The sequence below is a fragment of the Branchiostoma floridae genome, chromosome 15 (assembly GCF_000003815.2).
Source record: "Branchiostoma floridae strain S238N-H82 chromosome 15, Bfl_VNyyK, whole genome shotgun sequence".
NCBI classification, from domain to species: Eukaryota; Metazoa; Chordata; class Leptocardii; order Amphioxiformes; family Branchiostomatidae; genus Branchiostoma; species Branchiostoma floridae.
The window spans coordinates 14761642-14785519 of NC_049993.1; the positions used below are offsets into that span (position 1 = coordinate 14761642).

General features: G+C 42.1%; 3 protein-coding genes across 3 annotated transcripts in view; all 3 read right to left on the bottom strand.

The window, feature by feature from the left end:
- LOC118431512 (receptor-type tyrosine-protein phosphatase epsilon-like) overlaps positions 1 to 7502 on the bottom strand; it is a 16407-nt gene extending 8905 nt beyond the window's left edge. The window contains exons 1-9 of the mRNA XM_035842753.1: positions 7473 to 7502; positions 7140 to 7373; positions 6936 to 6975; positions 6615 to 6723; positions 6037 to 6188; positions 5111 to 5259; positions 3604 to 3694; positions 3130 to 3206; positions 2982 to 3018 (exon numbers count right to left, since the gene is read on the bottom strand). Coding sequence (XP_035698646.1) covers positions 2982 to 3018; positions 3130 to 3206; positions 3604 to 3694; positions 5111 to 5259; positions 6037 to 6188; positions 6615 to 6723; positions 6936 to 6975; positions 7140 to 7373; positions 7473 to 7502 — 919 coding nt within the window. The remainder of the gene's footprint in view (positions 1 to 2981; positions 3019 to 3129; positions 3207 to 3603; positions 3695 to 5110; positions 5260 to 6036; positions 6189 to 6614; positions 6724 to 6935; positions 6976 to 7139; positions 7374 to 7472) is intronic.
- A 1419-nt stretch (positions 7503 to 8921) lies between these two features.
- On the bottom strand, positions 8922 to 11686 carry LOC118431513 (protein sidekick-2-like). Its single transcript, XM_035842754.1, has 5 exons — positions 11393 to 11686; positions 10712 to 10959; positions 10116 to 10185; positions 9853 to 9968; positions 8922 to 9185 (listed from the first exon to the last, which is right to left on the bottom strand). The coding sequence occupies exons 1-5, from the start codon at positions 11538 to 11540 to the stop codon at positions 8922 to 8924; spliced, it is 846 nt and encodes a 281-aa protein (XP_035698647.1). The 5' UTR covers positions 11541 to 11686.
- A 2562-nt stretch (positions 11687 to 14248) lies between these two features.
- LOC118431514 (fibrinogen C domain-containing protein 1-A-like) lies at positions 14249 to 23717 on the bottom strand. Its single transcript, XM_035842755.1, has 4 exons — positions 23289 to 23717; positions 17573 to 18253; positions 14853 to 15211; positions 14249 to 14329 (listed from the first exon to the last, which is right to left on the bottom strand). The coding sequence occupies exons 1-4, from the start codon at positions 23356 to 23358 to the stop codon at positions 14249 to 14251; spliced, it is 1191 nt and encodes a 396-aa protein (XP_035698648.1). The 5' UTR covers positions 23359 to 23717.
- Between the last annotated feature and the right edge of the window lie 161 nt (positions 23718 to 23878).

The window sequence follows — 23878 nt, forward strand, 5'->3', positions numbered from 1 at the left end:
GATCCCTAGGATCCTGCGTTGGCATTTTGAGTCAAAGGCATCCAGGCGTTGTTCCTGGGTGCCTGTTAGTGTCCAAGTCTCAGCGCTGTACATAAGAATAGAAAGCACAAGGCTGTTGTACAGTCTGATCTTTGTTTGAGTGGAGAGTTTCCTGTTGGACCATACGTTGTCCAGGCTAGCCATCGCGGATGCGGCGCGGCCGATACGGATCTGGATATCAGCATCACTCTTGCAGTCGGACGTAATTGTGCCGCCGAGGTAACAGAACTTGTCCACAACTTCAACAGGATGGGAGTTGATGACAAGTCCTGCTGGGGGGGTCTTGAAGTCACTGAGGCTTTGGGCCTTGGTCTTGTCCCAGCTGACCATCAGGCCAAGAGGCTGAGTTTCTGCATCCATGGCCTGCAGAGCAAGTTGGAGAACTTCCATGGCTTCGGCCAGGATTGCCACATCATCTGCATAGTCCAGATCTGTGATGGTGACATCGCCGAAGCTGGCTCCGCACGCACACTGGGCCACTGTTCTCCCCATGACGTGGTCGATAGCTGTGTTGAACACTGTCGGGGCCAGGACACAGCCCTGCCGGACTCCACTGTTGATGTTGAAGTTGTCGGATAGCAGCCCATTGACTCTCACACAGGAAGAGGTGGCAGAGTACAGGAGGGAGAGAAGGTTGATCAGCTTGCCCGGGACACCAAGGATTCTGAGGATCTTCCAGAGAGCCGGTCTGTCCACAGAATCGAATGCCTGTTTCAGGTCTACATAGGCTGCATAGAGTGGTTTCCTGAACTCCCTTCTCTTCTCAGCCAGCAGACGGAGGGTCAGGATTCTGTCGACGGTGGAACGCCCTGGCGTGAAGCCGCTCTGTTCCTTTCTCTGCTTGCGTAGAAGGAGAGGACGGAGTCTTGCAAGTATGACATTAGCGAACACCTTTCCTGGGACACTCAGAAGAGTGATGCCTCTATAGTTGCTGCACACATCTTTCGGGCCCTTCTTCCAGAAAGGGAGGATGACACCTTGGAGCCAGTCGGCTGGGACGGTCTCCTCCCTCCAGATAGTAGCAAACAGGTGATGAAGCTGATCTGCAACCGTGGGTCCACCATGCAGTAGCAACTCTGGGGTGATGCCGTCGGCCCCTGCAGCCCGGCCAGGCTTTAGCTTCCTAATGGCCTTGACAACTTCCTCTAGAGACGGGGGAGCTGTTGGGACAGAGTCGTCCTCCATGGCCGAGGCCGCTAGTGCTTCCAGCTGGGGAGAGGGGGGAGGTGCTGGGCGGTTCAACAGACTCTGAAAGTGTTCCCTCCATCGTGCCAGCTGTTCTGCCGGGGTGTCTGGGATGGTACCGTCCAGGGCTTTTACACAGGAAGTAGGTGGTGTGGTTTTCCCGGAGAGGGTTCTTAGGGTCCTGTAGAGGGAGCCTTGGTCGCCTCTGCGGGCAGCCGCCTCAGCTTCCACCGCAAGGTTATCAACCCAGTTCTGTTTATCCTTGCGGAGCAGGTGGTTGCGTCTGGCGTTGAGTCTTCTAGATTCCATGTGGTTACCTTCCAGTCTAGCTTTCCTCCTTGCCTCCACAACGCTGAGGGTTTCATCTGACAGGAAGGCCTTCTTCTTCTTCTTTCTCCTGGGCCCAAGCACCTTGGCTGCAGCGGAGGTGATGTTTTCCTTAAGGTTCTCCCAGAGCTTCTCTGGGCTGTCCTCGTCTGTGTCCGTAGATGTGTCAGTGTCTAGGACAGCGAAGCGGTTGTGAAGTTCCAGTTGAAAACTGGCTGCAACTTCTGGCGACCTCAGTTTGGACACATCCACCCTGCGCTGGACTTTGGCTGCGGGATCCCTTTTCAGTCGGAGGCAGACTGTCATGGCAAGCAGCCTGTGATCGGAATTCCCCAGCTCCGCACTGCGGTAGACACGGCAGTCGGTTGAGGTGTGCCAGCGACGGCTGGTAAGGATGTGGTCCAATTCTTTTCTGGTGCGGCCGTCGTTGCTGATCCAGGTCATGCTATGAATTAGCTTGTGCTGGTAGAAGGAGCGCTCCGATCGTAAGCGGAAGTTGGAGCAGAATTCTAGGAGCCTTAGGCCGTTGTTATTGCAAGTACCGGTTCCATGAGGGCCCAGGGCATTCTCAAACCCAGATCTGTCTGACCCGATTGTGGCATTGAGGTCGCCGAGGATCCAAACTATGTCATGCCTGGAGATGTCAGCCGTGAGTGATGACAGCTGGGTGAAAAACTCGTCTTTTTCCTCATCTGCTGCCATGTTGGTCGGTGCATAGGCTACAATGATGGTGATTCTGCCGTAGCTGTGGCGTAGACGGGCGAGAAGCAGTCTATTGTTCACTGGTTTCCAGTAGACTAAAGCTCGAGAGGCATCTGGCGCTAGGGCGAGTGCAACTCCTTGGCGATGCTGGCCGTCGTCCCTGCCAGACCAGTGGTAGCTGTAGTCATTTGATACGTGGGTGCCAGAACCAGGCCAGCGCACTTCCGTGAGGCCTGCTACTGAGACGCTCAGTCGAGACAGCTCATTGGCGACAAGCTCAGCTGAGCCTTCCCTGTTCATGGACAATACATTCCAAGTTGCGACTCTTAATGAAGCAGTTCTGCTAGGCTTATTTCGTAAGTCCATCCGGTCCGAGGTCGAGGTTCCAGTAAGATCCGTCCTATTTGAGTTCTGTATGCGAGGATTCGTAGCAGGCTTGTTTTATGTGGTGGGTTGCTAGCCCGACGCACAACCCCGGCTGAATTTGTATACCGCCCATCGAGGACTGAGGCGGTGCAGGTGCTATTGGCCAGCTGCAGCTCCCCTGGGAACCGTCCCATCATGGTTGAACCTGCCAGGGGTGAGGGAGCACCACAGGTGAACCTGCTGGTGCTCCGCCCAACCCCCGATGGTATCGCAACCCAGGGTCATTGCAGCAGCCGTTGTCCGGGGAAAACCGACTAGGAGGTTAGCACTCTGACTTTTACCACCAAAAGACAAAAACTCACCTTGGGCCGCGATAAACTTCCTCTCCTCATCGTATCCCTAAAAAGGTGATAGGAAACATCACACATTATGTAATAAAACTATTTCATGTGTATGTTGTCATTATCATAAAAAGTGCAACAGTATTCTGCAAGTAGATTTGATACTTACGCCAATGTAGGACGCGTGTATGTAGTCCGAGTCAGGATCTCCCTCGACCGGGGTGAGCACCACTCTGTCATTGTCGTCTGCAGAATTAAGCAATAAAAAGTTTTTTAAATGTCCATATGCTATTATTGTGTCTCAAGAACAAGGTATACTTTAAAATAGTGAAACATCTGAGAAATGCAGTGAAAACTCTTGACGACTATCATACTCCATATTCGTATTAAACATGTACAAAAATAGTTAAGATAAACAAGTCTATTTAACAATAAGGCAACGTGGCCTTAAGTGTTGTTATGTGACGCGTATAATTTCAGATATATCAAATTTGTACATGACTATTTTCCAACAATGCTTTTTTGCAACTAATTAACTTATTTCACCTGATAAAAAGTGCGCAAAGTTAAAAAAGTGTGATATTCAATTCAGCCCATATAAGATTATTATGATGAACAAATTTTTTTCTAAAGGGCATCTCACATGCGATCACGTTCTTGAACCTGTTCTTCTCGCCGTTTGCTTTCTTTAAGTACGCCTTCGCATGTGCCATTCCAAGATCTCCCGGAAGTGCCTGAGATAGAAAAATATGATAATTCATATCTTTAAAAGGTAAGTTGATAAAATTAAACGCATATAGTAAAAACAAACCAGCTACAATGCATAGAAAACATTAATGTACCATTTTTTTTGACAATTTTGCATTTTATACAATACGTGTTCATGTATTTAAATGGAAGCACCACTAGCTATATGTCACCAGAGCCAATGGACTTACAAAGACTTTCCTGGAGAGAACAGTAAATATCACGGAAGCCTAATGTTTAAAGGCATACTACGCAGTTTTTTGCGCTCAAATTTGAAATATTCTAGAATTAAGAAATATCAGATTTACTACTACTTTTTGTCACTTTTTGACACTTTTGTGTCATTATTTCACGTTTGCAACGTAAAGGATTAGCCTACAAACATTCCGCACTAGGCACCCTGTAACCTTGTGTCCCCCCAAGTTAGACCCTCCAGGTCTTGCTTGCCACCGGTAGGTCCCCCGGGGTGGGGTAATCAGTTAGCACATGCATGGCAGACTGCAGATAAAGAACACAATGGAGATCTTCTTTGGAAACACCTATATCTAATCATTCTAAAATAGCATATAATCATGAACTTATTAGTCTATTTTGTAGGATATCAACAAGCTAAGGTCATATTCCCTTCAAAACTGCAAGAAACCTTGTACAGAAAGCTAGTCTACTGTACTCAGAGGAACTGTCAACTGGCCCCCCACTAGGAAGCCAGGCTGATAAGCAAGAAGCAACAACACACAGAGGCAGTAACCAGCCTGTGCCCATCTGTTTCTTGGAAGATCACAATTTTTATACATCATGCTTATGTGGTGCATTGATGTCGCAGCATCTCTCCATGAATATTGGTATGCAATGCTATAGGGTTGATTGAGCTAACAATGTAAAGAAAAAGTAGGAAAAGCTACTTTTTGTTTTGTTCAAAAATCCCGTAGTATGCCTTTAAGGCAACTAAAGTAATATTAGAGAGTTAAAAGTGGAAATGATCTGGATAAGGCAATCTGTATGAAATTGATATCTACTGCACTTTATTCCCACATTGACATCATTATAATATTATCTCATACTTTGAGTGCTTAAAACGGCCCAGAAACAGGGTGCGCTAGGATTCCCTTAATAATGTAACCACAATAATTAGATACGGCGTCCTCCAAATATTTGCTCCTTGAATGTTTGCATGAAATGGAGTTGCTCCAATCATGTTACGCATAAAAGTGCCCCAAAAAAGACTTTGATAATCAAAGTTCTACAACCCTGACTCGGGCTAATATTGCTTGGGTCACCATTGAAATATATATTGTATTCTGTTTCTTAGATCAGAAATGTATAGTTCATCATCTTTGAATAATTTACTGCATAGTATAAATGACGGCACTACCTTTTATCTATTAACTCCACATAATGGTTACCTTGTATTCCTCAGTGAACAGTTGATCGTCGTTTGCGTGTCTCTTGGCAAACACCTGCTCCAGACTTCCCACTGGAACAGGCTGGCGATAGTCTCGGGCAGACGCTGAGGCCGCTGTAGGTTTTGCAGCCACTCCGGTCTTTTTAGGCTCTATCAACGTAAATAAATGGAAATATTGAACATTTTAAAATTGTATTTTTACACAAAGATATTTAGTCTCTTACCAACAAGGTTTTAGTTTGTTTTTTGTCCCTTTTCAAGTTTAAGTGACCAAAAGACAAAGTCACACTACAAATTAGCAGATTCCCGTTGAACCTACTACGTGGCATAAGGTGGTATCTCACTGCGCTTAGCATGTGGCACCGGTGCGGCACTGTTGGGTTCGAAAGATACTCAAGGAATTTCAGATATCTAAAGAACGAATATTCTTATGCTTTGTGCATTTTGTTGTTTTCTAAGCCATGCTTTTACTCAATATCTAATGATAAAAAAATGGCGAACGGATATACGAAAACCTTAACAATGTACTGTCCACCGAGGCCAATATATACTGCTATGCAAAAGAGAAGTAGTGTTCTAACAATGTGAAAGACACTATGCCACCATATTTTCTGTTATGTTAGATTAGTATACTGTTGTAGATAGTTTGTAGTTGTTAAGAATGCGTTATTTGCAATTGTACCTGTTACAATCGTTGCGCAATAAACTTGACTTTACTTGTAGAAACCAAAACCTTTACAAATTAACTTTCGTGCGAATTTAAAATGCCATACAGAACCGTTTCGTAAATAAATAGACAAACGGCTAGTGCAATGAGTGCAGTGCCTCCTTCTTTTGTCTTTTGAAACTGAAAATGGAAACGTTATACGAGGTTGGCAGGGCATTATTCCTGGATTTCTTACTGACACAAGTGTCCTATGGAATTACCTGGTTTCCTAGGTGCTATTGGTGGTTTTGCATGATCCGGGTCCTGATCTGGGGCCAAGTTTTCCAGCTGAGCAAGGTTGTCGGCCCCACGAGCCGATGATGTTGATGATCCACCCATAGAATCCCTCTTGTTCTGGAACAGTCCCTTTCTCCTTCACATATTGAAACAGTTTAGATTTCAGTACATCTTTAATTAGATATTCATACCATATATCTCATTTTGGCTTTGATTTTAACAAATCACACTTTGAATTTTACAGCCTTGCCATATCGGCACTATTTTTTTGATCAAATTACATTCACCATTCATTCTAATCTCTTTCGTGTTTGGGGTTTTGTGTGTGTTAGTTGACAGCATAATTTGAAAAAAGTGTAGTTTGGTCGTTGTGTAAATTGGTACTGGACTGACAATACAAAGGATAAAATCTATTCTGTGCATCCTAGTGGTAGTTTTGACACTGCAAGCAACAGAACGTATGAATTTCGTATCTTGTCTTAAGCAGTCAAAGGCGTATGCTGTCTATTACATTGAAAACACTGGCCTTTGATTAGTTTAGATAAAATATAAACAGTCTAACCTTGCAACGATGATTCCCGCTACTATGGCTGCAACAACAATCACACCCACGATAGCTCCGACCACCGGTCCAGTAGCTCCCGGGCCACCACCACCATCATCATTACCACCTGTTACATTCATTGTTAGGGCATAATTTCCTTTCAAAATATATACTAATACTAATACTAAAATTTCCTTTCAAAATAGTTAGAGCCTAACGTAGTACACAATACTTTATTGCAAAGAAATAGATTAAATGCATGTACTCTGAACAAACGAGCTCATTTATTAACGTTGAAATGGTGTTTCCAGGTATAGTTGTGAGAAAAAAATCACCTACCTGTTTGCTGGGGTGGAATGAATTGACTGGAGGTGAACGTCTAAAATGAACAAAAGAAACTGTTAATGAATCTATTCGTATTCTAAACTCTATTGACACCTTATATTAAGGCCTAGTGTGTAGGCAAAGCAGGTTTTTTTTTCTAAATAAAGTCTCATACACAAAGTATTTGCCAGGATCGACATGTATAAATGAACAACTTACATCGGATCCAGATGCTGTCTGCCTTCTACGCCTCCCGTTTGAACACGTACTGAACGCTCGAACTGTGACTGTGTACTTGGTGTTTGGCGCCAGCGGCTTGTTGTAGACATTCCCGTCTGGGTGACCGGTTGGTCCGATGGTGCAGCAGGTATTGTCACAGGCGTCTTCGTTACCAACAGTTATGGAGTTGGTAAACTTTTCACTGCAACGACAACCGGTTGAACTGTAAGGTAACTAAACTGGAAACACGTGTCACTGACTCTACAAACTCTCATGTGTGAATGGCTCTTTTAATTCCCACCTCTCGAGACTTACTTAAAGGATAAGACACACCCATAGGAACTCAAGCTTCTTCATCGCCATGAATACGAGTCCAGTGGGAGATCGGGTTCCTATATCACGATGTAATCGATTTATAACAGTTTCCAACCCAATGGAAATAGGAAGCTTTCAGGTCTTTGTATAAACGGTCCATATTAAAACATAATGTATAAATCAACAGAATGTTTGGTAGAGTTGTCGGTTTTAAAGCTTCTACGGGCCTGGACGACAGTGGAAATGACGCCGGCACTGGGTTTAGTAATTACATTGCAATGTGCATATTCAGATTCCACTAGTACCCTTTAACTATAGTCTCAATATGTAAAGAGTAAAGCATAGTTGTACCTTGAGAAGGCGTCTGCTACATACGGCAACTCACGACCTCTAATAGCGTTGACATCATTACTGGTCAGTACTCTCGCCTCACTCAGGCCGATGGACCGCAGGGTGTCAAGGGTCTCATCATGTTTCATGGGCACCACGATGATCTGGTAGCAACTGTAATGACATACAATATATACACAGATGTTTAAATCTTGGAAGAATCAGTCTATACGTTGTATTACGTACTACTTTTTTTCTTATGGTTAGATTGATTTATGTGAATGTAAGTTCCATTCACCCACTTCACTGCATTTCAGAGTTCAATGTAGGTTATAGTAAACTATAATATTCTCATTTTACAGATTGATTATAGTTGTAGTATACAATAGTCAATTTATGTAAAGCATCCACTACAACAATGCAATTTTAGAACGAAAGTTTACACATTTATAATACGGTGACATATACACACAGACACACAGACACAAACACACACAAACACAGAGAGTGAGAGAGAGAGAGACACATATATATATATATATTTACATATAGAGATAGATTGATTGATTGATAGATTGATAGATAGATAAATAGATTGTTCATTATTAGTTTATGGAGGTATACGTCATTTTAATACCTACCAGATCGGACCGTTCTCCGATGACGCCCGCTGGATGTCCATTTTGAAAGTAGACGAAGTGATTCCATCTTGTGGAATACCGGGAACTGGTAATGGCGGAGGTGGTGCTATGAAGGAAAAGAAAAAGAAAAAGATTAAAACAGAATATAACACCTATATTGTCAACATAAAGAACATGTATTGACGACCTTTGATAAAATGTATTGCCCAATAGGTTGAAGGATTCAATCACTCATTGGCAATGGTAAGTGTTAATGGCATTTGTTCCTCTCCAAAAGAAAATATTGTAGACATATTGCACTGAAATTGGTTCAGGGCATATAAAGAGCACCTTAATACTGAATTAAAGGTAGATATTTGATTGATATGTAATGCCAACGAGCACGGTCTTAACTGGTGTGCCTGCTATAATGTGAAATGGAAATACATATGTATCAATCAATGGCATGAATAAGAAATTAGCTTAAAGGAACCTGGTTCCCCGTGCAAATTCTGCACTACTTTACAATGAACCAATGTGCATTGTGAACAGAAAGAAATATTCTACCTGTGGCAGGGTTGATACAGATGAATTCCAGCTCCTCTGAAGGTTCGCCTTCGTAACACGTTGATGCGGCCACTCTGACGCTGAGCTTCTTGTTCGGACCTACCTCCTTTGTCATAGTCATCGTGTCTATCATCACTGTGTCACTCGTAATGCTTTCTATCTCATTCTCACTGGGGTATTCAGGAACTTGGTTCCATGTCCATCGGTAGAGTATCTGTTATGCGACACAGCATCATCGTTATTGTATTTTGTATCATATTCTATTCCATTTCTTCGGAGCCTTCTGGAGTGGCGGTGCTATCTTTTTGCACTACAATGAAGAATTATCGACATCATTAAGTCCACATTCTCAACTGTTTTGCTTTGATTTTTGTTGTTGCTGTAATTGTTGGTAGACAATAGTCTCCTTCGCAAACATTTTTTTGGGAGTGGGGGCGCTGATTTACGATTTTCAACATTGGCTTTTCTTCATGCTGGGAATGGTAGTTTTGCCACATTAGTCAATGTTGAAAATCACAAATCACCACTCCTTCCCCAAAAATTGCTGGTGCCACTGAAGTCTGCTAGGGAGTCTATAACTTACCACAGCAAAAAAACAAAACAAAAACACGTAAATTTAATAATCGTTGAAATCTGCATCATAGTGATGTATTGCCTGTTGTGTTTAACGTATGGTTGTCTGTCATGTTAATGTTGCATCAACCTGTCTTTTGTGCTGTATTGATATGACTCCATTGCACAACAATTGTACATGGCAAAATGTATGGCAACGAGAAGGTACAAAATAGAGGTTATATAAGACCACAGTAATAATAGATGGTTATAAAAGAAGCAAATTGTGGATCAAAATAAAAGTAAAAAAGTAAAAAAAAATGAAGTACCTTATAGTTTGTAAGATCCCCATTAGTCACAGCAGGTGCATTCCATGTAATGGTGCAACTGACAGCGGAAGTATTTGAAGATTTGACAGCATTTAAATTTGTTGGAGGACTCGGGCCTAAAGTATTGACAAAGAAAATAGTAACATTTTCATAGTAAAAATAGTCAATGAATTCTCGTAGATTATCATAACTTAAAGTATGATGCTGTTGGATTTTGCTATTAATTGACTGATGTAAAAATATTGAATTTCTCATGTACTTACATCCATCAGGGGTGTAAACTATTGCTGGGTCACTTTCGGTCCCGGTGAAAATTGAATTGTAAGCGGCCACCTGTAATATGCGAAGAAACGTCACAAGTGATTTATTACGCGTAATTTACATTGTGGACATATCTACTTCAAGGAGCTACAACCTGCGTCATCAAAATGGCGGCATTAGAGCAGCGATAATTTGTTAGGCGTTCAAACTCTCACACTTCAGCATCTTTCAGGGAAGTTTAGTTTTGAAATACGACCTAATCCATGAAGTGTTAATTTTATTTTAGAATTATTTAATGCCAAAAATTAGCACAATGTCTTTAAATTGAGTCAAGACAATGGGACTAATATCTTAGAAGAGCGATCATCCGAATCGTATCTATCAAGTTAAACAATCGCCAACGCCACGTTTGCCGATATTTTATAACATAATAACATAATGATGATGTTTTGCGTTCGATGTTCCTGACATCCTGGTACATAAAATGCTATGTTGGAGGAAGACGTTTTGGTTAACCTACCATCACTTGCTGTTTATTACCGCCATTTAAAAAAGGTATAATATTTAAAAACAATTTAAAAAGAGAAAGCAAGCTTACCGTCACAGTATACTTTGAGTCCGGTTCAAGATTTTCGAGTTGTCCAGTTAGGCCTCCGGTCGTTACGGTTTCCCGCTGTCCACCTGTTTCGCCACGGAAGTAGTAAATGTGGTATCCCATGACGTCACCATTGTCTCCTTCCGGTGCATCCCACGTCACTGTCGCTGTGGCTTTGTCCGTAACGTCGCCGGTCACGCAGGCACAGCGTCTAGCGTTAATGACGTCGACGCTTGTTGGTGGATTTGGGACTGAAAAAGCATTATAATATGAAACATACACCGATCTTGACTCACAACCAAAAAGTTTCAAGTAAAATGTGCCAAAAATATTGGAAAATTTTGAGCTTCAGTTTTTCCTTGAAAAAATAGCAATATTGCATAAAGCAAAAAGTAGTAAAAAGCAAACAGCAGAATAGATCTATGATTTGATGTCAGAGTTTACTTTTCTCTTGCATAAAGCAAAAAGTAGTAAAAAGCAAACAGCAGAATAGATCTATGATTTGATGTCAGAGTTTACTTTTCTCTTGCATAAAGCAAAAAGTAGTAAAAAGCAAACAGCAGAATAGATCTATGATTTGATGTCAGAGTTTACTTTTCTCTTGCATAAAGCAAAAAGTAGTAAAAAGCAAACAGCAGAATAGATCTATGATTTGATTGTCAGAGCAAAGTAAACTCAACTTACTGGGTTGAATCACAATCGTCTTCGTTTCTATCTCACCGGCCCCTGCGGATGTCACTCCCCAAACTTGAATAATGTAGGTACTGCCAGCTGTTATGCCATTCAGTACATACATTGTCTGGTTACCGACGGTAGTCTGTGGGGTTCCCATGGAAGCTTCGCTGGTCCCGTAGGCAACTTTGTAGTGTAGGATGATTCCCTTTGGTTTGTCCGGATCAGGCGAATCCCAGGTCAGTGTTATGTCTATCAGTGAACCTGATACTGATCCTTCTGTTCGAAGATTTCGAACTTTTCCTGGAGCTGGAGAATAAAATTTTTTTTTAGTAAATGCAAATTATAAAAGATGTTGGAACATTCGTCGTTTGCTGTCTCAAAAGACGAAATCCCAGCAAAATTATCTCGGTCTATATTCTGTAAATGTAGAATAATATAGGAGTAGCTATTTTTATACTTTATTATTAGCTTCCATTCTGAAAAATAATGCTACAGGTTTTTGCAATTGGCCTTTCCGCATGTATTTGCAATTTAATCATCATTATTAAGACTTATCAGTCCTTATCTGCTTGTGCGAGGATATTAATATATCTTAGTGTTCTTGTTTCCTTTTCCATTTGTAACGTTGAATTTTTCATGATAAACGTTATTGGCAACTTAAAAGGCTTCGTTCTATCCATTGTTCAGATATCACCGACAACACTATTGCTTCGTAGTAGTTGTCAGGGTGTCCAAAACATTGACATGCCTATATCGCAGTTTGAATTTAGATTCATTCGAAAAGTGTTAAAAAGGCACTTACTTGATTCTCCCGTCTGCACATTGACAGCCTCAGACAAATCGCTGAATCCCCGGTCGTTTTCCGCGGATATCGTTATACTATATACGGTGAATGGGTCCAGTCCCGTGATGTCGTAGTTATCGGGATTACCAGTGAGAGGAACCGTTGTCCATGCACCACTTTGTGCCGTCCGTTCCCGATACTGTAGTTGTACTTGTATGATCGGTAGGTTGCCGAGGTAAGGGTAGGTCCACGTGACCGCTATGGAAGAGCTTGTTGTGGCTAGGCCGCTGTCAATAATTGGAGGATCTGGTCTTTCTGTAGAAGAAATAAAAAAAAATGTATTGTAAAATTGTATGAAAAGTCTATTTGAACCAATGACAATGCTATCATATTGCAATTTGAAAAATATAATTTTACATTGAATTGGCACTACAAAGCTGATTGTAGTACGTTTGTACCGTAGGCAAACTGTATAGTGCATTCTAATAAATATTTCTCGATAAAAGTTACAATAGGAAAACGAAAGAAGAAAATAGAAGCTGTTAGGTTATTGTATGTCATATGTCCAGAAAGATTAGCTGAGTACAGTTCTTTTTGTATGTCAGCTAATGGACTAATAAAGTATCAAAAGCACGTGTATGTCCATCTTGTATATCGCGGCGAGAAGCATAACTAGAAAGCTCTGAGGAAGAGATCTGACAGCCATCGAAACGATAGTAGGTGAGATTAACTTGTTGTGTAAAAGAAAATTCTACTTTCCAATCTTGTTAACAAAACTTACCGTAAACTGTCAATGAGAACTTTGCTATTTCGTAACCTCCGATGTTACTGGCTGCGCAGCTGTAGGCCCCATTGTCGCCACGACTCACAGAGTTAATAAAGAGGATACTTTTAGTGTGCTGGGCTCCTGACTCCGTTTCTGTTGTACTCGTGGTGGTAAGTTCGTCCCTGCCGTGCCACCACGTGATGGTCGGTAAGGGGTCTCCTGTTGCTTGGCAGGTCCAGGTTAAGGGTTGCCCTGCATTTCGGGTTTCATCTGTGGGAGTTGGTTGACGAAATTGTGGTGGGATTGATACTGGAAAATATAAACGCCATTAAAACAACAATTTGGGCTGCTTGATCAGTTCACAGAAACGATGCTATGATGGTTGCCTTTTTATGCACAAAAACATATGCTTGCTCTACAAATGAAAACATAATCTACTACGTATACATATACCATGCCCTTTTCACGTACAGCGTTAATCAAATATACTAGTAGAATACAGTGCTCATTAGACAGTTGAATATGTTGGCTGTGAAAGTGTTAATGTTATGCCAGGTTGGTTACTGGTAACGAAGACAATGGCACGCCGCACAGAAGACAACGAAACACACAAAAAAATAAAATTAAAAATTAAAACAAATTCACGAGCATAGGTTGTATAAAATTTCTATAAAAACATTTTTATCAGACTATGAATAACCATGGGAAACACGTCGACTAAAATTATCAGAAAGCATAGATCACATTGCAAGACCAGCTTTGACAACCGTAACTTTTCTCACAATATAAGGCATTTGATGTTATCTCTCAAAGCTATAAGGATATAATACATCCATGAAGGCCATTGCTAAAGAAGTTGTGTTATTTTTAAACAAACTAAAATTCATCAAACCAACACGGGAAGAGTTTTCCTCCGACTCCGTCTTCTTCGATCTAGGAATGGACACTACTACTACAGCTTCCGCGAAGTTACTTCGAAAACACGTGACTGCAGTAGAGGATCGTAAGTGCAAGATAAATTGTGTCGTCCCCCATCTCTGTTCAGAGTTGGATGGTGGGCAGGACGTCCCTTTCCTGCAGATGCATTTTTTTGTCCACTTCGCGAACAAGGCTGACGACGTCGGCCGAAAATTTGGGTACTCCCAACTCTTATCGTGTTGGTAAGAGAAAGATTAACTTCATAACTTAGTTCAACAACACAGATGAACTCTCATGCCAGGTGTGTTCTAATTAGCAGAAGAGTTCCAAGAACACGTACCTGTCTGGCAGTCGTTCCCCGCCAAGCCTTCAACACATCCGCCTAAGCACGCACCGGTCACTTGGTTACAGGAGGCGTTTCCGTATAGACACTGACACGTTTCAGAGCAGGTCGGTCCGAACATTCCATCTGCGCAAACTGGAAAAATAATATGATGTCCCATTATAATAATATTGTAGTATAGTATAAATCATTCCTTTACAAATTGAATATCAAGCATGAAGATCGAAGAGTATTTGCAATTCGTCATTATATCAATAAATGACACAATAATCAGCATTAGAGTAATCGTATGATGACTAGTGACAAGCATGAAAACAAACAAATGAATAAGTAGTGAAAAACACTTACTTGGAAAGTTATCCGACCTAATTTTTAGTGAAGTCATCTTTAAGTTGTAAGTAAAACCCCTCCACAGTTCCCAGTGAACGCCCTGTGCTCTACCCGAGTCGTTGTATCGTCCGTTCAGCATTGCCCGCCCACAGCTGGGTGGAAACCACCATCCCCCATCTCCAAAAGTACTTGCACAATTAGATTGAGTATTTCGGTCATTGTCATTGTCTGAAGTCGTAAACTTTTCACCGTCGATATTGAAACGACTTCCGCTGCCACCACTAGTAAGACCGTCTCTGGCATCACCCGTATAGCCGCTAATGCTGACCTGATAGTCCGTGCCACTGGCCCCAACACTAAAGCTGCTGTACGTTGCGTACCGAAATTGGTTTTCCCAATCTCCCAAATCTACACGCAAGCTATACGTCTTCTGTCCCGTGATTTGGTTCTGTTTGCTCAGTCCTAGCCAGTGTTCTCCATCGAGGTTACCAAACCCCTGCTCGTAGGCTGCCCAGTTGTTAGCGAAGTCCACGGACCCGTCCTGTCGCCGCTGTAGCAGGGTCCACCCGCCGCCGTGGTTCCTCATGTCGCAGTACACAAAGATTCGGGGATCGCTGACGGCGTTGATTCCGCTTTCTATGATCCCATCTTCGTACAGGTCAGCACAGTCCTTTGGCGTGTCTGACCCTAATTTGAGACAGGTTTCATTGTTATAATATGTTACAGTATGTTCTCGTCGTTCAATATGTCCCTAGATACTACACTAGAGTGCGAAAAGAAGTGAAAGCAAAGTAGAGACTACATGAAGAACAGCGAAGAACCGGTCATAGTCATCAGCAAATTACGGCGCGACTTTACTGTTCTAATCATCAACAACATATCAAATCTGTTGATAGATCGTTTTCACAATGACGTCACAGTCGCGTTCGAACGTTCGAACGGCCATGTTGGATGATAAGCGGCTCGATCTCCACACGGCTGTGTGTGCACGTGGTGGACTCGTACGTGGAAAGAAGCCTTTTTTTTATTCAGAAACAGACTGGATGTTTGCCGTGCTAACTGCGAGTTACATAAACACAGGATACGGCCTACTCGCCGTTTCTATTCAACAATATTACCTACAGTCCGGCGTCTTTTCAATAACTTGATTAAACCACTCTCCTACCAGCCCACCAACAGTAGCCCTGCCGCGGAGTTTGTGCATGCTTTCTTTGATTTTTTGGGAGATAGTTGGTGTCTGGTACAGGGTATGTCATGGACGTATACCATGTTACACGAAAATGTCAGCAAGCTTGTTCTATTTCTTCTTCATAAAACACGGCACATCGAGTCCTGAGCTGTGAATGATATTTTCACCAGTACTGCCCCCGATGTTCTGTCGATAATCAAGCGAGGATTAAAAATTGTTTGGCTTGTTCACGAGGAACGAAATTCAAACTTTTTTTACCCACGATTGTGTAGCTGGTAGGACAAAACAAAAATTTCTTCAGTCGCAAACTTTGCCTAAGGCAAGACAAAACATGTCAATACAACCCTCACGCGCATCTCAATCGTTGTGTCAGTTTTACGCTCAGCACGGCCCAGTACGCTTACCTAAGTAAGTATGAGGTGAGGCGTGTATTGTGCATACGACTGGTACATGATCATATGAAGAAAAATGTCAATACGGACCTCATATGGACTTGATATATACGTTCGTGTGACTGCACCTGAAGGATGCGGTCACACATGCGTATACATTCAAGTCCGTATGAGGTTCGTATGAAATTCTTAGCCCCCACCGTGCTCCACAGGTCGCTGGGAAAATAAAATTGGACAAATATATGCAGATAACATGCCAGAGGAGTTAGCTAGGTCGCAAACATACTCCCTCGGCCAACTAACTTCTCTAGCATGTTATCTGAGTGTCTATATTTGTTTAATTCCTGCTTTTTCCCAGTGAGATATGTGAAGCCTGATAGAGACAAATAGTCCATAGGGACCTCATATGAACTTTGATAAAGATTCTTTATTGAGACACGACAAAGGTACAGAGACTTTCGTAAGGTCTACATGTACAACAGATATACGCACGTGTGACGGCACCCCTACACAAAACTTTGACCGAATCTCGCACGATTTTAGTATTGAATCGACAAAGTGTGGTGTGTCTTCCAGCGAGCTTTGCGCTTGTGGCGAGGGAAGTTTCTATAAGTCTGGTCGAGTTCTGTCACCTCCATGCCGCGAGGGGCACTAAACGCAATTTGGCATCTGACTAAACATGTGCTAAGCATTCTCAGAGTTTGAATTTTCAGTATTAAGTGCAACGTTACAGTCTGTCGCAATAACGTCAGCGCTAGCAGCCCTGATTCGTATGTTTAACTTTATTTGATCAACTGAGTTGTAATTTTGTAAACAGACCTTTCTAATACACATGTTGACAAAGCCAAAATACGGAAAAAAGACGCGCGCACGAACTTATTTAATACCACTATCCCGCTGGTCCCCACTATCCGATTGCCTCACGGAGTTAGGGTCGGGGAAGCGCTAAATCTTGCCCCTTGTTAGGCAAGTGGACACTGAGGGCCAGCTCGTGCGCGCATGCGGTGGGGATTGTTATCTATTCCTCTGCACGTGGCCTGTCAGCAAAAAAATATCACCCAGGGCAGCGGGCCAGGTACAGTGAATGATCGCGGTTTTTGCGAGGCCGCTTCACCGCGAACTCTAAACCACCGCGAACACTCCATTTCCCGCTACCGCAAAAGTAAATCCTCGCGATCGGCACCAGCATTAGATCGTTGAAAAAATTGCCATTTTAAAAGTTTATAAATCAAGACGTATTATTGCAACTTTGCCCTGATTATTGCAACCTTGGCTACATCACTTAATGATTCACAGAATGGAGACAAAACAGCACACTTGAACCCGCAAGTTAAACTTTGACAGCGCCGTTCTGTGTTCTAGTCATCCAGGTTATCATCCAACATGGCGCCCACGCGTGATCGAACGGTTTTCGAACGTTCTGTGAAAACGATCTATACCTATATTTAAGAAGGACTGTCTATTTACCTGTGAAATCAGCAGGTCTGATCATGATAGTTGTTTTCTTCAGGGAGTACCCTGTGCCTCCCCAACTAGACCAGACAACACCTTGTGAAGCGTCACAAGAGACCGAACTAAGGTGGCAGTTATACCTTCCGTTCAGAAAGGACTGTCCACAATTTAGCGGGTACCACCAACCACCTTGGCTGTAGGAAGACGCGCAATCACCACTGTTTCCGTCATTGTCGCGATCATCTGTAGAAAACATTCTTCCGTTGATGTTAGGTCGACCATTGTTGGTTAAACTGTCCCCGGCATCTCCTGTGTATCCAGAAATGGACACCACATAATTACCACTGGAATTCCCGACTGAAAACGTGTTGTATCGCGCGTACCTCCTTTCTCCATCAAAGTCCTCCAGCTCAATCTGAAGAATGTTGTTACTCTTTGCCGCTGTCAGCGCGTGGATTTTGTCCAGCCCTAGCCAAAACTCTCCGCCCAGGTCGCCGAACCCTTGCTGATATTCCTCCCAAGTCTTGGCGAAGTCTACGGATCCGTCTTGGCGGCGTTGAAGGACTGTCCAGCCGCCTCCGAGGAAGCTCATGTCGCAGTAGACCTGGTACGGGCTGGGCTCGCCGACTGTGTAGGTGCCGCTCTGTCGGGTGCCGGTGGCGAACAGGTCCGCACAGTCTTGCGGCGGGGTTGTGCCTGTATAGGAGAAAACGCAGGTTATCACATGTTAGACAATGTGCTCCGCCCCATTGGTGTCGCCAAAAACAGGGTATTATCTCTCCCTTAAGCTTCATACTTAATATTTGTGTCTTTTAATGATACCTATATACGTCCAACAGAGACTATGTATACTATACTCGACATGGGTTTACATTAATTGCTCCGCCCTTGGGGCGTCGGCAAAAATCAACACTAACATCTATCCTTCCACATTTATTTGAAGCCCCACACATTTATGCGCTATATCATTTCCGTCCTCCTACGGTAAAAAACAATCCACTGCATATGTACAAGAGAGCGTCGCCAAGGCCTGATCTATCAATTTATGTTTGAAGCCCTAATTAACCTTAGTGTATCTTATACCCCTCCTTAAAACTTGAACAGTACCCAACCATTCATCTGGTGTAAAAAACGTGGTGTACTTGAAATCCCACACCTTAAGGCGTTGTAGTTATACTACCAAATAAAAGACTAGTATGAATTTACGCGGATTAAGTACTCCACACCTGTGGTGTCGCCAAAATTCACAACTTGACTTCTAACGTTATTCTTGAAACCCTACACCGTAGAAATCAGATTTCATACTCTGCGTCCTGATAGGCTATTTGCAAGCTTGAAGACTATGTAAATAGGGCAAATTTTTAGTAAGAAAGACGGATTCAATGGCTGAAAGGAAGTATGTGGGTCTATTTCCTCCAGCGTGTTCTATCAAAACAATAGAGAAGTTCACGCTATATGAGGTAGACTACAACAACAATACAAGAACAGGATGTGGGGAGCGGCTTTACTAAGAATAGAAACACGTATGCATAACAAATGAATTTCCTAGTATTGGAATGGAAACCACGATGACGAAACACCTCCTCTAGTCTGTGCAACTAAGAACAATAATCAACTGGGTCATAGACGAATGCGTAGAAAACAAATTTACTCCTAGAAGAGGTTACGGCGATGCGTGTGTGTGTGTCTGTGTGTGTGTGTGTGTCTGTGCGTGTCTGTGTTTGTGTTTGTGTGTGTGTGGGGGGGGGGGGGGGGGAGGGGGGGGGGTTCTTTGGCAGAAGTGGTCTCAATTACAAGCGCGGCCACTAACGCTACTACCCACCCCGGGTTAACCTCTGCTGGGAGAATATAAAATATAATCCATTTTTAAGAAGTCGCACTTAACCTGAAAATCATGTGGAATAAAGGATTGAAAATCAAGGGAATGATAGAAAGTCTTATAAAAAAGCATACATGTTTTGCCCAAAACCCTGGGTTCGAATCCTTTCATGCTACTGATTTTGTGACCTCTGAAAAAGTACCCTATCCGACTTTCTTCAGTTCACGCCAGGGTTAAACGAGTACCTAATTTCGGTTAGGAAAGTAAAGCGTATTTGGAAGAAATGAACCACCGCCTTTCAATACCGTGCCCTAGACGTTGTATATAACAATTCACTGCCCTTAAAACCTCTTTTATGCGTTGTCGGTAGTTGGTTAACAATGAGGCTTTATTCTTTATGTACATAACCAACGCCCAACTCAGTCAGTCGTGACTCTTACAATGTAAACACGACAATGTTTTGACTACGAGTATTGGCTCCACCGTTGGACGCAAAAGCGGGGAGGGTGGTGTAACACTATAAACCTTACTATTATAATAGCTGCAAAACTACCGAAGTCACGGGTTCCTCTCTCAGCACTCGATGTCCAGTGCGGAAAGTGCCTTCCTTAATCCGCAGGGTAACCTATATCCGTTTTTTTAACAGTTCATATTGGGATATTCATTCGACGGGCGGTGCATACACAAATTGTAAACTACAATACATTTATGTATATTTAAAAAATGAAGATTAAAACCACCTTGCGTCAACTTGATATACGAGAGAGAGACAGAGGGGGAGACCCCTTAATATTGGGATCACCTATGTATCACGTTAAATTCAAGGTAACCCAAAAATGTCCAACCCCATCATCAAACGAGACAAGCATGATTTACAAAGGTATTTTTCTTCCACTTCAACTTGCCTCATACCTTCTTAGAAAGCACCATGTTGTTTACATTTCTGTGCTGTGGCGGTACTTACACCCTATATAACCATGGCGGTGACCTTGCTTTGACCTTTGAAAGATCACAGAATAAAATTCGAAGAAGAAACTAGAAATGGAACATTTGCAGAAAAATGCTGAACGTTTCCTCCGCAGTCTACACAATACTATACCATTAGGCTTGCCCTATAGTCCTGTGTGCAAGTAAAAATGCTTTGCTATCATAAACTTGCAAACAGTCATACTTATGTTACACAGGTCATATGCTATCGTAGTTCTATGCTCTGAGTGGTTTACAGTATACGTAGTTCTAAGCTCTGAGAGGCTCCGGACAAAAGAATGATAAAGAAGAACAAAGTAACGACAAAGAAGAAAAACACATCAGCAAAAACAAATTATACTTTTCCTATCGAATGAAAAAAAAAGTAACGGAGATGGCATCTGGTGTTTTTGTTTTTAGTCACACTTGTTACATTTTGCATTGTATTTCAATTATGAAGTCGATTCATTCAAATTCGTCATCTAGCTGCCGACAGAAGGTCTTGGAAGAAACTTACAGTCGCCTGCGCCGCAGCCGACCGATGATGATGATATGAAGTCGAAGCTTACACAAATATAATTGAGGTCACAGATATAGCTCCCTATTATAACGATCAGCATTTGTTTTCATGACCACATTATGCATAATTTATGAATTCCACTTTTGTTACTATGGACGGTAAATGTCAGGAGCCCGGGGCGTTTAATCTCTTTCGGGGTTTCGTTGGGCAAACGTATATATGGTGCAAGCTATATCCACAGTTTTATGTGCCCTATACACCCTCCTTGCATTGGATTTTGAAACGTCCCATTTTAATGCCAAAGAACAACAAAAGAACAAGGAAGTCGCCTTTCCAATCATCTTCCCGACTCACAATGCAACTCCAATAAAGGAACGAGAACTTGTGCAACACGTATGATTGGTTGTAACGTTACCACACTGTTGTCAGGAAAGGAGTGTCGATCAATAATTCTGCAGTACTTAAAATTAATGCTACGGTACGCCCCTAAAACAATGTTCTATCAGAATCTCAATTACTGCACACATGCCAATATTCAAACAAATCCATTAAAATGATCTTGACAGAAAGACAGACAGAAACCGTACCTCCGTCAGAAGTAAATCTCATTTTCGTACTATGTACAAGTAAACGATCGTGTTACACCTTTTGTACACTTTGTAATATGTCAAGTTGTCTCTAGTGGCTGAGAAGTTACATGTAGTCTAGCCGCTATCGTATTCGTCATTGAAAGCTTCTTGGTTTAATTCCCAGCTAGAATTCGGAGCTGTGCGGCTTGCCTTACTCCACAAAGGTGCAAAAACACCCAACATTACTTTCCTTATTGAGTTATACTCCATCCAGGTGTGAAAAAGGGAACCTGCTTTATTTCGGTCATGTGGGTATAAAAGTCGGTAGAAAGAGACAGGTGGGCACTACATTACAATACCGTGTCATAGACTCAGTGGATAAAAACCCACTCACCTGCGGCCCCCAAAAGGCTTTGAGATTGATAAATTGTGATCCCGATTAAATAATATTTCCCAACCTTATCCAGGTAATATAAAACGAGATACGCTTTGTCCTAGAGTGTTCACTGTACAAGCCCTGCGCAATACATTCGTTAATGCTACACAATTCATGTAGATGAAAATATGCACATCTGACGAAAGAAGATATGTTCAAAATCTTAGGTCATCATCTGACCACGATAAACTGGAAAATCTTTGTAAGTTTGTCAACACATGTTTTAGGAAGAGAGAAGATGCATGTAAACTATAATATATGTATAACTTGTTGTATCAAACTGACTGCATTTACCTCCAATGGGGCATTAATATGCAATAAACTTGATTGTCTTTGTCATATATTCTTGCTTCTAGTATACGGCATGTAAGAGCTATCATCCACTAAAAAAAAGCTACGTCATACATACCGATCACGAGATATCAAAAAGGGAAGTTTTGCAACAATTTCTTAGAAAGCCGTCAGGAGGCTTGAATTTGACTTTCATTTTCCCGAACCCCTACTTAAGTATGATATATCATAAGTATCCATTTACAGATTCTCGAGTTATGCTGTCAACAGGCAAACAAAATTAAACTGTACCGGAAACATAATTTTCTCGGCGAAGATTGAATGATTTTAACGACACTTGTTACTGTTTGTGACTGTGCACTTGTGACCTTACGTGACCTTACAGCTGTGATCATTAATCCACGGGACACATGCACTATGCCACCGCTTCATATCTTAACCTTGTAATACTAATATAGCTACTTTTTCCCAATAAAATAAATTGTACGATGAGGGCAGTGAAACAGAACAACAAACGTAACGCCGCAGTATTGTCAATGCAATAAACAAGTGTAAAACTTTTATTCCTAATTTTTGTTTTCATGGACCTAACCCCCTCCCCCCTTTCAAGCCGTTCCAACAAGTGAAGAAAGCTTTTAAAACGTTTGCGTCTTCTTACCAGGTGATAATACTACATACTACATCATCTAAGCATTAAAAGGTCGAAGAGACTAAATTTAATACGTATTAGTGCTTTGTTACTGTAGATGCTACTTTCATTTTCATAAATTAATTAACACCGAATAGTATTACACACAAACAAACACAGAAAAACAAAATGTTACAGTTTGCTAGTACAATACAAAGAATTTGCAATCCTTGATATATACATAGAGAGAGACCGTTTGATAACATGTTGAGACATCTTTTACGTTGCATTTGCCTTGCTTTACTGTTTCAAACATGACACACTTCGCATAAATATATCAAAAATACACAGTAATGTGTATCTAACATCATGTTTCGCCTTCTAACTCATTTTTAGTGTCATTCTGAACCATTCTGACATTATTATACCGCATCAAGTTGCCATTGAACAATCTATGTGACTTTGCCTGGTAAGAAAAGCAACTAAGAACATGTCCTCTTACCTACAACACAGGCGATCACACCGAACCAGGCGGTAACAACCAGCGGGAGTACTCGTTCTTTTCGCCGCATGTTTCCTTTCACGGGCCCGATGAGTCCAAACGTATCTGCCCCTCCTCAGCAAACTTCAATACCAAGACACAGAAGTGACAGACTTCCTCCTAAAAGCGCCAAGTTCGTCGTGACAAGTCAAAAATCCAAGTGGGCGAACTACTTCCTCGTTCTACTTCCTGCTGCTGGTGCCAACTAAGGTCAAGGGTGACACAATTGAGGGGGGCACGATCCAGTTTACAGCACATTTTTTACGTGACGAGAGATAGATTAGCATTCCTTCAACACATAACATACAAAAAACGTGATGTGGGGAAAAACTAATATAGGTATAAATTATAGGTATATTTTGGTACACAAAGTAATGGGTGTACTCGCAAAATGGCTTGTTGTCGCTCTACTAGTTTTCAAAAGGGTTGTAGTATCACTTTCACCGGCGAACCGGTGTGCTTTTGTATGGGGCGTGGCTCATATTACCTACATGACGTCACCCTTCCAACAGGTCCCCTGGGGGAGATAAACTCCAAGCAGATGTAAGGGG